General features: G+C 42.0%; 2 protein-coding genes across 4 annotated transcripts in view; both read left to right on the plus strand.

The window, feature by feature from the left end:
* Positions 1-13324, plus strand: part of LOC147009334 (uncharacterized) — a 67240-nt gene extending 53916 nt beyond the window's left edge. The window contains exons 10-12 of the mRNA XM_085861179.1: positions 633-695; positions 801-941; positions 11128-13324. Coding sequence (XP_085717305.1) covers positions 633-695; positions 801-941; positions 11128-12929 — 2006 coding nt within the window. The 3' untranslated portion in view covers positions 12930-13324. The remainder of the gene's footprint in view (positions 1-632; positions 696-800; positions 942-11127) is intronic.
* A 26-nt stretch (positions 13325-13350) lies between these two features.
* LOC147009336 (uncharacterized) overlaps positions 13351-14217 on the plus strand; it is a 142761-nt gene continuing 141894 nt past the window's right edge. The window contains exon 1 of one of the 3 annotated variants that reach the window (XM_085861773.1): positions 13351-13471. The gene's annotated coding sequence lies outside the window, so the exon portion shown is untranslated. The remainder of the gene's footprint in view (positions 13472-14217) is intronic. The other 2 variants (XM_085861778.1, XM_085861779.1) reach the window with 2 other exon arrangements.

Raw genomic sequence — 14217 nt, forward strand, 5'->3', positions numbered from 1 at the left:
TAATCAATTAATTGATTAATTACTTTATTATTATCGATTTATTCATTATTTATTTTATATCTCATCCTGGTAATATCTCAGGCACCCTTTTGAGCAAGGAAGCTGATATTTGGACATGACAGTGATCAAGTGATTTGGCTATAAAGATTTTTTTGATTTATCATTTGTACATATTTACCTCAAAAGTACACCACTCCCTCCCAATTCCGTCTCTGCATGTGCTGCACGGCGGCATTATTGGCACCCTGGCAGCGTCGCGCGCTGGAGGATTTATTTATTTATTTGGCATGGGGGTGGTGTACTTTGAATGTACCATGACTTATTTGTTCTTCTTTTTCCCCACATCCTCTTCATTCTCATTCTTCCCTCAAGTTGTTCAAGATCGCTGTTCACCACCATCTCAGATTGTCCCCAATGGAAAACCATGATTTTTTTTTACCCTCGTTAACCTCCACCACACCACAATTCCTCCTTCCCAATTTCCAGTGTTTCCTCCTGAGATTTTCCTTCTCTATATATTTTGTCCACCTCATGCATCCTCTCCTGCCCCCCCATTCTTCCCCACATTCTATCCCCAAAAAAAGTTTCATGATTTAAAGTTGAGTTTGAATTGGATGTATTTTTTTTCCCAGATTTTATTGTGGAGGTAAAGGTGGAGTCCGAGTTTGTTGATGATTCTTCCTCGCTTGTCAAAGGTCTGAAGAACAACGATAATAATATAAATAATAATGTTCTCTGTGATGGTTCTAATGACACAAATACCTTCTTCGGTAGGAAACAAATTGTTAAATGTTTTACAGGTGAAGCTCACCTGGGGACGATGGAAACTTTCCAAAGTTATTTTCAGACGTCCCAAGATACTTTGAGCAATAAGCATGTAAAGGAGGAACCACAAGGTTCTCCTCCCAAGGAGTCCAGCAAAGCTGCTCAGCTGCTCCAAAGTAAGCCACACATTGTTTGTTTGTTTGTTTCTTGTTCTTTTTTGCTGAATAAATGATTTTGATCTAAACTCTGCGGAACAAAATATCCACTAAATATCGTTCAACCACATGGGCTTGTTTATCGACAATGGACAGGGATATTATGTCCTTCTAAAATACCCAGAAATCTTTCTGTACTTTGTATTTCTGGCCTTCACTCAGGATTGATCAGACACAAAAAGTCAATGTTTGAAAAGTCTTTCACTAATACACATTTTGGAAATAACAAATTAAGTGAGATTACTGGGACGTGATAGGTTTCAAAGACATAACATGTTTATGACGATCTAAACATGTGAAATGAGAAGTGTGTTCAAGACCATGCCATATGAATTGCTCAAAACCCATTAAAAAAACCCTGTGATCGAGTTGCGTAATATTGCCCTCGCCAACACCATCTTTGGATGACTTGCTGTGGAATTACGTTCTACAACTCCGTTTAGTATCAATCTCAAAACCTCTACTATCTGATGTTTGCTTTACCATAATATGTTAAACCTGGAACATTTCCTTTAACATCTGAGATCAGATTTTGCTGGGTGGGAAATTAAAATTCTCACCTTTTCTTGGATTGTGTCCCTTGATTGTAATGTTGTGGTCATTGTGTTATTTTGAATCATTGATAGCTACTCTCTCTTCGTTAAGCTTGAGTTGTACATCACACCGTTCAAGTTCGATCTCATCTCATCATCTCTCCTGTTTGACACTAACTTGCACAAAGGCAAAATTCTAGACTCCAATTTTATTTCCGGATCTGGGTTTCTTCCTGTATGTTGTTAGTTCCTGAGTTCCTCCCTCCAGCTCAAGAAAGCTATGATTCCCGGACCAGATACATTGTGTTTTACTGCTTTGTTTTCATTCCTGTGTTGCTACTCGTGTTTTCATCTAATTTTCTGCGCCAAACCGTACCTTGTGTTGAATTATCAAATTTGTGTTCCTGGTAAAGGCTGTCCTACTCGTGCAAGATTGTTGCTTATGCCTCCGTTTTTGACTGCGCATGCTTCATTTTTAATCCTCCTCTGCCAGATATTGTTACTTCTGATCCGTCAGCTTAATCCTTAATTTGATCTCCTCTTCCTGTCAAGGCTGGAGTGCCCCAAGGCAGTGTTCTGGGCCGAATGCTATTCCTGATCTTCATTAATGATCTCTGTGACTCTGTGGAAAACATCATCATCATTCTATGGCCGTTTCCATGCTTGCATGTGTAAGCCATGATTCACCTAATGGCTGCTTTTCAGGCTGCACAATCCATTGCTAGCCCTCTTGTTAAGCCCTTAACTCTGAGGTCGTCTCTCAGCAACACATCCCATGGTTTCCTCGGGTGGCCTCTTGCTCTCCCCTTTATATATTTTCTGATCACTCCACCCTCCGCCGTGACATCCCTCATCCTTCAGGAAGGCAGGCTGCAGCCTATTCCCTCTCTTCAGATCTTGACAACATAATGTTTCTGGTCAATCACTTGGAATATGTCTTTCAATCCTGAGAAATCCCCCACACACATTCTCTCACTATCTCTTTGCAAAAGGACCGTCTGGCAAACCCTCTTATCTACTTCTTTAACAGTTCTCTTAAGGAGGGTCAGTGATTAAAACTATTGGGTTTCACGATAAGCCATGATCCTTCTTGGTCAAACCACATTTCAAAGTTTTCCTCCAAAGCCAGTGGCCGACTGGGCATCCTCCATCGTACAAAGCCCTTTCTTGGCACACCTGAACTCATATCCACCGACAAGGCCTTCATACACATCTTGATGGAGTACTGCTCTTCCCTCTGGCTTGGCTCCCTTGCCTTACATCTTGCTTAGCTTGACGCTATGAAAACCAATGCCTTTTAAGATTATTGGAATATCCTCCGATGAAGCTGAGTCTATGGGCCTATCACTTCACCATTGCAGACAGGTCGGTGGTCGCTTTGTCCTCCACCACCTCCTTTCTAGTCTTGCACCCTCTGCTCTTTCTGTACTTTGTCCACCCTCGCCCCCCCCTCTCCCCCCAGGTTTCTGCAGGGATCACATGGTCCACCATCAACCCCTTTCTGGTGGAACTACCAAAATGCAGATCACTGTTCACCTCCACTCATTTGTTCCTTTCTTTTCCTCCTGTGGAATCAACTTCCACATCCTCTTCAATCTCATTTTCCCCTCCAGGTCTTCAAAACAGCTGTTCACCACCATCTCAGATCGCCCCAATCCAAAACCATGATCTTTTCTCCTCTTGGTAACCTCACCCAAATCCCCCCCTCCTAATTTTTCAGTTTCCCTCCTTGGAGTTTCCTTCTGAAGCCATCATGACCATCCCATACATGCGTGTTTTGCATCATGTTTTTGTCTGTTACGTCCTGATCCGTTCAGTGTGCACGCTTTTCTACAAGCCTTAACTATGTATACAAAACAAAATGTAAGTGCAAGCTTCCAAATGCAGATGCAAGTCGATTGTGAATTCTACAACAGCCTAGTTATCCCTTCGTTCTTCTCACTGGCAAAAAAATACATTTTCAGATCACTGTGAATTCTTCTTCTCCATTGTGGGTTGGTACCCCAAAGTTGCTTCACCTCCCTTTTCTGGAATGTGGAGAAGCCAGAGCTCTGAAAATCATTCGATTTCAATGAACAGGAAGAACAATGCATTTTGGATTCCATTCTGAATTAAACAAAATGTTCATTGAAGTTTGATAATTTCCATGAAAAGCAAGGAGAAGCTGATGTTTCAGATGTGAACCCTTCATCGGAGGAAGCCCTTTTATTGAATTCCCTGTGCAGAAAAATGGAATAACCTCTCGTAATGCATTTTGTGTTTGCTCAAATCTAAATTGTGTGAAATAGTTGTCAATCCACGACATAATGCAAAGCTGTCTGTCCATGAATTTGCACGTTCGGCTGTCTCCTGTTTCAGGCGGCCGTTTCCCAAGGGAGATGTGGGGGGGGGGGTCGGGTTATTTACAGTGGTCTGCAAAAGTATTGTTGTGGCCACGGGTACCGAGTGTATTATGAGGGGGTTTAATCTCCGCTTGTCCTCGGAAGAGCCGGACCTGGGGCCACCGCTCACAATTAACTTTGTGGTACGGCGGGTTGCTTTAGAACCACGAACGCCACTCAGTTAACCACGAGTTCCAATGTCCACCATCTAATTATGCTGTTTAAATCGAGGTCACGTGGTTTCCTGAACGGGGAGCGTGCCCTCAGCAAAGCACCAATCTTATCTTGATAAGATCTTAATTTGGGTGGCCGAGCGTTTAACCGCCGGTGCGTGCCGACTATTATTGGTCAATTTGTGTGGTAATTACCTCCCAGTCTATCGAGGTTTGGACAATGCTGGATCAATGGAAGGAAAGGACAAGCACGGACAGGTTGGAACATCAACAAAGCAATTTATTAATAAGAAAATAAATAAATAAAAAGAACTTTTTATTTCCGTTTGGTAAAAATTCGTAAATTCAAATCAATCAAAATAGTCGCAAGCAAATAAATAATTAATCAGGCACTGATAGGAAAAGAGACAAAGAGCAGATGCTTATCTGGGAATGACTTACTTAACAATTGAACACACACAAGGGTACCCATCAGATCATTCAAAGGGGGGGGGGGGGAGAGAAATCATCTCACTCACCAAATAGAAGTCGTACGTCAAATATAAATGTCCTGAAATGTGTGAGTGTGCCTTGTCCGTTGCTTGTCCGTTGAACCAGGGACACCAAGAATCAGGTATGCCAAGAGCAGGTCTCGAGCAGAAGGAGCATTAACGGTCCGAGCGTCACCCACCGCCAGGAACCAGCAGGAGCCACAACCGAAGGACAGCTGTGAGGCACTGTGAAGTGCTGAGGCATTGTGAGAAACTGTAAGGCTCTGAGGCTGTCACCAACTCACTGGCTGACTGGTGCCGACTGACTGACTGTCGCAAAACTGACCGTCACCAAATGACTCTCAAACTGACTGGTCCGACTGACTCCTCAAGCCATCTGACTGACTCCTCGTCGTATGACTAATGCTGACTCACTGATGCCAACTCCCTCACAAACTGACTCATTGTCGACTGACCCGCAAGCCGTCTGACTGGACTCCGACTGATTTGCAAAGTTGTCTGACTGACACCAACTCACTGACTGGAAAAGCCGTCTGACTGATTGGACTCCGACTGACTGGTAAAGCCGTCTGACTGATACCGACTCACTGATGCCAACTGACTCGTTGTCGACTGACCCGCCAAGAACGGACCTCTCATCCTCTTTTTATAGGCAGACTCCAGCCAAGTCCACCCCTCCCCATTTGAGAATTGTTGCCGTGACAACCTGCCTGTCCCGTGATCACTCCTGGCCCACAACGCTATGCCTGTTGTGCTGGACGAACGGCAAAAAGCAGCCATTTGTCAGAATTACCGAGCAAAATCGTGAAGCGCTCATAAAATGTCAACAACAATTAGCACCTCAATGTTCAATCCGATATGAAAAAGAGCCAGTTAGCGTCCATAGAGCTGCTGAACGGGGTGTCAAACATCGATGGAAAAAGGCAGGTCTCGGCGTCGGTGAAAGAAACGGGTATCAACGTCGATGGAAAAAGGCGGGTGTCGAGCCTCCATTGGGCTAACGGCTATCTCACGTGCATAAATGTGTCTGTCGTAAAGAGAACAAGAGCTCAAGTGAGCACAATATACGCCCGAACAAGAAGGTATATACAGAATTGTGCTACTACATGGAAAACAGCATCCTGGTTGTCATGGCAACCACTTTAGATGACGAACGTATGTCGCGACACACCGTCTCCACAGTCTGTACCTATGTACCAAATATGAAACGGGAAAGTTGAAAACTTTGGGAGTTAGAGTGCGGACAGGAACGGACGGACGGACGGACGGACGACCGGTATCAGATAATATGCCCCGATATATACTGTATATATCAGGCGTATAAAAAGGAGCTTTCCATAAGAGAGGGAATCTATTCTTTACCCTTCTCAATGCATCACATTTAGAATCCCACCAGACACCAGGGGATAGGTCTATCCTGGACATGCATTTAGGGAAATAACTATCTGATGACCTGGATGTTTGTATGCATTCGTCGGATCGGATTCTGAAATCCGTAACAGTATTCACCGCCCTCCAAAGTTTTCACATTTTGATGCCACCTGAGCTTATTTCATGATGCTTTCAAATCAAACTTAATATGTAGTCTTCACAAACTACTCCAAAGTGATAAAACTAAAAAAAATGAAGATAAAATGTGAATAAATTAGATCAACAAAGAAAATCAGATGATTCTCAATTGGATAAGTATTCAAACCCTTTACCTAATTAACCCGAAATCACTTCAGGAGCAAATTATTTGTTTGAAAGGTTACAAAATAAGTATAGTAGGTTTCACCTGTAATTAATCGGTGGTTTCAATAAAAAAATTAATCTCCCCATTTATCTAAGGAGTTTTAAGGTGCAACTCACTTGGTCAACCAACAAGGCAAACATGAAGACCAAGGAGCTTTCCAAAGAAGTCAGACATAAAGTGGTGGAGAAACACCGTTGAGGAGGGGGTTAGAAGAAGATTCCAATGTCACTCATTATCCATTTGAGTACGGTGAAATCCACCATCAACAAGTAGAAGATGTATCATACCACTCAGGCTCGACCCAGACCAGATTACCTATCCAAACTCAGCAGCCGGGCAGGCAGGAAACTGGTTCAGGACGTCTCTGTCAATCCAACAATGATGTTGAAAGATCTGCAAGGCTCTATATTCGAGATGAGGGTCAGTATTCATCAATCACCAATATCCCGTTCCCTTTGCAACGCTTGCCTCCATGTACAGGTAGCAAGAAAGAATCCATTAGTGAAAAAGACGCATCTAAAGTTTGAATGGAGTTTATAAAAAAGCATCTTAATGACACTGCAGGTATGTGGAGAGAGTTTTTGTGGTCAGACAAGACGAGAATTGAACTTTTTGGTCTAAATTCAAAGTGTTATGTCTGGCACTAGCCTAACACTGCACATCACCTAGTCAACACCATCCCTACTGTCAAGCATGGTGGTGGCAGCATCATGTTATGGGGCTGCTTTTCATCAGCAGGGACTGGCAAGCTTGTTAGAATAGAAGAGACAAATGGACGGTGCAAAGTACAGGAGAATCCTTGATAAAAAACCTGCTCGAGTCAGCCATGAATCTGAAACTGGGTAGGAGATTCACATTCCAGCAGGACAATGATCTGAAGCACAAAGCTAAAGCCACATTGGAGTGGCTGAATGAGGAGAAAATAAATGTTCTTGAGTGGCCCAGTCAAAGTCCTGACTTGAACCCAATTCAACATTGATGGTGAGACTTGAAGATTGCAGTCTATCGATGATCCCCATCAAACTTGGCGGAACTAGAGCAATTCACCTGTGAAGAATGGGCAAACATTTCACCATCTCACTGTGTAATACTGGTGGAGGCCTACCCCAAAATACTCACAGCAATCATTACTGCAAAAGGTGTTTCCACCAAGGGGCTGAATATTTTTAGAACCAGTGAATTTTGATTCGTACATGTTTTTACAGGTATTCCTGGCATGTAACCTTCTTCAACTATAATAACATTGTTTCGTTTGATATCTTCAGGTATTACTGAAAAAGCTCATGTGGAAAGATTGTTTCTACATAATTCGTCATCTATCTATAATTCCAGCAGTGTATGTGTGTGTGTGTGTGTGTGTGTGTGTGTGTGTGTGTGTGTGTGTGTGTGTGTGTGTGTGTGTGTGTGTGTGTGTGTGTGTGTGTGTGTGTGTGTGTGTGTGTGTGTGTGTGTGTGTGTGTGTGTGTGTGTGTGTGTGTGTGTGTGTGACCGCTGTTTCTCGACAACCACTTGTCCGATCTAATTGAAACTTGCCAGGTATATTGCTGGGGTCCTGTGAATGTGCCTTTTCAAGGTTTGATATTAATCGGACAAGTGCTTCCCAAGTTATGGCCATTTATTTACCAACCAATGACAAGACATGTTGCTGCATAGGCGTGGCCGATGGGGAAGAGATCCTCAGCCGCGCTCCCCATTACGGGTTACAACGTACGGACTTCCGGAAAGTGATGACTTCGTGTATTCTAATAATTTCTCGATTTCTTATGCGCATTTATAGATAAACACAATGCCCCAATCCAGTCATCGTTTACGAGAGCGAAGCAACAGGCTGTGTGGTTGTTTGAAAGTTTTTTTTGGTGGGGGGGGGGGGTTCTCTTCTCCTCTCATTGTGTTTTTCCTTGCGATGACATTGCGAAAAGGCAAAATACGTTGGCACTAATTGAATAATTTGCCATTAAAACTAAATTTCGAATAATCCTAACTGCGATATGCGAACTTCTGGGCCACACACGTACGGGCACGCGAGAGCGAAGGAACGGCCTGTGTGTTTGTCATTTGAAACACATTTTGTTGTTGCCAGAAGCCAGAAACAATGACATTTGAAAAAAATTTTTTTTTTTTTTGCACGTATGGCCACGCACGTATGGGCACGTACTCGTCTATCTATAATTCCAGCTGTGTGTGTGTGTGTGTGTGTGTGTGTGTGTGTGTGTGTGTGTGTGTGTGTGTGTGTGTGTGTGTGTGTGTGTGTGTGTGTCTGTAACCGCTGTTTCTCGACAACCACTGGTCCGATGTAATTGAAACTTGCCAGGTATATTGTTGGGGACCTGAGTATGTGCCTTTTCAAGGTTTGATATTAATCGGACAAGTGATTCCCAAGTTATGGCCATTTATTTACCAAACCAATGACAGGACACGGTACTATGACGTCACAATCGACGTCACAATTCTTTTTTTTTGTACGTACGGCCACGCACGTACGGCCATGCACGTACGGGCACGCATGTACGGGCACGCATGTACGGGCACGTACTAGTTCATCTAAGTGTGGCATCAGTGGTAGGGGGTGAATACTTTTGCAGGCCACTGTATTTCGTCAATTTATTTATTTGTTTGAAATTCTCTGCACACAGGCAAAGCTCGACATTCAACCACAAGAACAGCATTATACCAAGTGAAGTGCATTTTTAACATATAAATGTAATGCGGAATTGCGCTTTGTTGAACCGTGCGTTAAGATACAACCTGGCCTGATAGGATGGTCTCAAAGTATGCACACTTCCCTCTAAGAGTCTAAGCTGTCTTGCCTGGGTTTGAATCTTGGCCCAGCTATAAACTGTCATCCCGGTGTTTCACAGGGAGGGCGATTCATCAATGTGTGTGCCGTCCCTCTGATGGACGTTAAAATGGGTGTCCTGTTCTTGTGTATATATGGAGAAGGAGGGAACATATAATATAGGCTTGCTTGCTTAAAAGAAATAGGTATATCGGCTTAGTTATAAGATTCGTTATTTCTTTAAATTATAAGATTTCACAACAGATTCCGACACTTATTTAGTCCAGATGATATGCGATCCTCAAAGCCAAAATAATATTTTGATATATTTTAATTGGTCCATGAGAGTAGATCATGGAAAATCATATTATATCTTGCATGAAATCGCTCCAAGCTCTTAATTTGAAAACTATAGCACGTACAAACGTGAAGTACCCAGCGAATAGTTGCTCTGATGAACAGGCATTCAATAATATGAGTGAAGAAAAAAAGATTATCGTACAGAAATGGTTGCGGCCTGTTCCAAGTCAAGGTATGTTTGAACAGGCCAAAAAAACATGGCGGCTTCAGACCGCAGCGAGGTTACCTTGAGTACGCCTTCAGACCCCATAGAGAGTGGTGACTGTGTATGCACCTGATAAAGGATATAATTAACTAAGGCCGTTAATTATCTTCAACAGGGGTGTTTTAATGAACCAAAACACCCAATTTTCAGTCATGTACTTCCTTAGCATTTTCTTAGTATGCATGCAAAGTTTCAGGCTGTTAGGTTTTATGGTTTTGGAGTTATGGAGGAGACACACTGACACACACACACACACACAAACACACACACACACACACACCCCTGGTGTCTGCCCGTGTGTTCTTCCGTCTCCTGTTTACAACGGCCGCTTCCCGCACTGCATTTGAAAAGCTCAAAATTCAATTTTGAAATGATGGGAGAACCGGCGTGAATAATGTTGATGCCAAATTGAATTTCATAAGCAGGATATTTTGTCCTCTTTTTTTATTTTTATTTTTTCTGACAAATCCATCCTCCTCCACTTGGTGTCGCACCATCATTTTGCGTTCGATGATATAACGAGCTCAGATCTTTGGCTCTGAGTGAACCCAGGAGTGCTTGCAACACAATTAACGTTTTAAATCCATTAAATTATTTAAATTGAGAGATTAATGTCAACAAATTTTCCCTTCACTGGGGACAAATTCATTTCCGAGTTATACTACATTTTTAGACCCCCGTTGGATATAATGCGAAACGGGGACTAATGAATTTGGTCTCGATTTTCGTGTCCGTGCGTGCGTGTGTCCGCAACCATATCTCAGAGATTATGGACCGATTTTATTCATACTTGCTACAAAGACAACACATCATGCTATTATAGATGTGCACATCATTTTGTTTCGCGATGTGATCAAAGATGGTGGCCATTTTATTTGTAAAAAACCCAGTGTTGAACACGTCCTCAACCATTATTTCAGAGATGCATTTACTGATCTTGGTCAAATTTGGCACACACATATTGAATGAGGGCTTACATATGCTTGTCATTTTTCCCCCCCGAGATCAGATCCAATATGGCTGACTGGTGGCCATTTTAGTTGTTAAAAGAAACCCGATGTTGAACACTTCCTCAACCATTTCTCGTACACGCATTCACCAATGTCGTTCAAACTTGGTGCACAGATAAAGAATGGTGGTTTACATATGCACATCGTTTATTTTCGAGATCAGATCCAAGATGGCAGACTGGCGGCCATTTTGTTACTTAAATGTGTCCCCAACCATTTCTCAATGAACCATTTCTCTCAACCATTCTCAAACCATTTCTCAGTAGATGATGGCATACACTTATTCCTCGCTTTATTTTGTGATCTGATCAAAGATGGCCGAGTGGTAGACTGGTGGCCATTTTAGTTGTACATAAATATGGGCAAGCTTTTTAACTCCATACAGCAAAATTACTAAAACAACGGGGGCAATGACGTTTTATGTCTTTTTTTTTTTTTACTTGTTCAAAGATGGTTTATGCTTTTTGTGACTTGTCCTTACAGAAAAACAAATGAAACTGGTTTCTTGTTCCAACTGTTCCCAGTTGTTTGACCCGGAAGTTTTCAATCCGCACATGAATCAAACAATTTGTGAAGAAACTGACAACGTTGGCACCGTGTCTTACAACCGCAGTTGTAAAAGTTGTACAGAGACCCTCAATAATATCCAAGGAAGTGAGAGACCACACAAGTGTTCTGTGTGCGACAAATCATTTAATCTATTATCGTCTTTGAATATACATAAAAAACGACACGCTGGAGCAAAGCCCTACAAATGTTCTTTGTGTCCTAAAGCCTTTGCTCAATCGAAAAATTTAAATGAACATCAAAGAATGCATGCAGGTGATAAGCCTTACAAGTGCTCCGTATGCAACAAGGCTTTCCCTGTTATCTCCGGATTGCAAGTACATGAAAGAATCCATTCGGGTGAGAAGCCTTTCAAGTGTTCTCTTTGCCTCAAAGCGTTTACTAACTCATCAACTTTACAAGTTCATCAACGAACACACACAGGAGAGAAACCATACAAGTGTTCTGTGTGTCATAAGGGCTTTAATCATTCATCAAATTTAAACATTCATGAAATAATACACACAGAAGAGAAGCCATACCAGTGCTCCGTGTGTCATAAGGCCTTTCGTCAATTGAAACATTTAAACAATCATAAGAAAATACACAAGGGAGAGAAGCCCTACAAGTGTTCTGTATGTGAAAAATCATTAACTTGCACGAAAACATTAAGAGAGCATCAACGAATGCACACAGGAGAGAAGCCCTACACATGTTCTGTGTGCAACAAGTCATTTACTTTGTCATCAACTTTAAAAGGACATCAAAAAATCCACAGTGGCAAAAAGCTACTCAAGTGTTTCATTTGCAGCAACGTATGCACCACCTTATCATCTTTCAAAGCTCATCAAAGAATACACATGGGAGAGAACAATGAAGATAACAACCAACGAGAGAAGCTCCATCAGTGTTCCTTGTGTCCTAAAGCCTTTGCTCAATTGAAAAATTTTAACGAACATCAAAGAATGCATGCAGGTGATAAGCCTTACAAGTGCTCCGTGTGCAACAAGGCTTTCCCTGGTATCTCAGGGTTGCAAATACATGAAAGAATCCATTCGGGTGAGAAGCCTTTCAAGTGTTCTCTTTGCAGGAAAGCTTTTGCTCACTCGTCAACTTTACAAGTTCATCAAAGAACACACACGGGAGAGAAACCGTACAAGTGTTCTGTTTGTCATAAGGGCTTCACTCAATCATCACATTTATACGTTCATCAAAGAACGCACACGGGAGAGAAGCCGTACAAGTGCTCTGTGTGTCAGAAGGCCTTCATTCAATCATCACATTTGCACAATCATCAAATAAAACACACAGTAGAGAAGCCATACAAGTGTTCCGTGTGTCAGAAGGCTTTTGGTCAATTGATACTTTTACATGATCATGAAAGAATGCACGTGGGAGAGAAGCCCTACAAGTGTTCTGTGTGTCTTAAGTCCTTTACTTGCAGGAAAATATTAAGAGAGCATCAAAGAATACACACAGCAGAAAAGCCCTACAGGTGTTCTGTGTGCAACAACTCATTTACTGCATTGTTATCTTTAAAACTACATCAAAAAATGCATTGTGGAGAAAGGCCGTACAAGTGTTCTGTGTGCAGCAAATCATTTCCTGTATTATCATCTTTAAAAGTACATCAAAGAATACACATGGGAGAAAAGCCATACAAGTGTTCTATTTGCACCAACAAGGCGTATATCACCTTATCTTCTTTAAAAGCTCATCAAAGAAGTCACCCATGTTAGAAGCCAGACAATTAGGATAGTACAATTGGATCCATAGTTGGAGCTGCAGGAATGAGAAAGAAAATCCTTTTCGAGTACTTAAAAATCATTCCAGGGAATATCACTAGAAACTAGCCACAAGTGGAGGCTGTTGGAGGTTCAGTGAAGACTTTGTAAAGAGCCCTTGGAACAAGACTATGAGAACGAAGTTTCACAAAGAAATCTACTTCCATAAAATGGCCTCTTGATGCAGTATCACTGGCTTGGATGACTTGGCATTTTCTACATGGTGTTACCTTCCTCCTATCTTTCAGCTTCTTCCGCTGTTCTACAGCCTCTGTGATAAGTTCACCTAATTCCTTGACTTTCGGTCTATTTATGGAAATTTGGAGAAATGAATAAAGTGTATAAAATAACATGTGTTGCTTGATTCTGTTCCTTAGTCTCATTTTAACTCTCTTTACAGTGGATGCATCACGTTGAACCCTCATCAAGAATTCCTGCTTCTACTCTTAATAGGCATCCACAATAATCCTTGACCATGTTGTGGAATATCAGCCAAGGTCTGAACTTTTGGGTGGTCGCAAGACTACCGTTATTCTCAGGTTTTCCTTCTGTCTGTATGTATGTAATGGACAACTCTGGAGGCCAGAGGAGTCAACCGATTTTGATGAAACTTGACTGGTAGGTTCATACCAGGATCTAGTTGTATGCTTTTGAGCACCGTTGCTATGGACGCCACCGTTGTCTCGCAACGGAACTTTGAAATTTTTGAAAAAATCCGAAAAATATTTATATATATATATATTTTTTTTTCGAAAATCAAAAATCGGCTTCTGCGCTTTTATGCGCACTATAATCAACCTCTTTGTCAAACAATTTCAGCCCGATCCGTCAAAAACTGTATGACTAGTATGCAATTATGTAGCAACCACCCATGTCACCTACCGACTTGTTTTTTTCTTCCTCACTCGTTTTTCACCTTTATTCTCTTTGAAATTTGTTTTCTCCACTACTGCTTGAGTGATTGACTCAAAACTTTCAACATAAGATGGATAACTTTCTTTGAACAAATTTACATGATTATTGGATGGAGAATGTGGCTGGCGTTCCAAAAAGTCTGTTGTCTGCAGGCATAGGTTGCAGGGCACCGTGTGCAACAAGGCTTTCCCTGGTATCTCAGGGTTGCAAGTACCACTGGTTGCAAAACCACTGGGCACTTGTCAGAAATGAACGGCCGAGGCCTTATTATACGTTCAATGTCCTTGTCAAGACCAGACCACCACAAGAGACTATGGGCTAGACCTTT

The sequence above is a fragment of the Eptatretus burgeri genome, chromosome 17, assembly GCF_056783735.1.
Source record: "Eptatretus burgeri isolate ZD-2024b chromosome 17, Ebu_testis_v1, whole genome shotgun sequence".
Taxonomy (NCBI): Eukaryota; Metazoa; Chordata; class Myxini; order Myxiniformes; family Myxinidae; genus Eptatretus; species Eptatretus burgeri.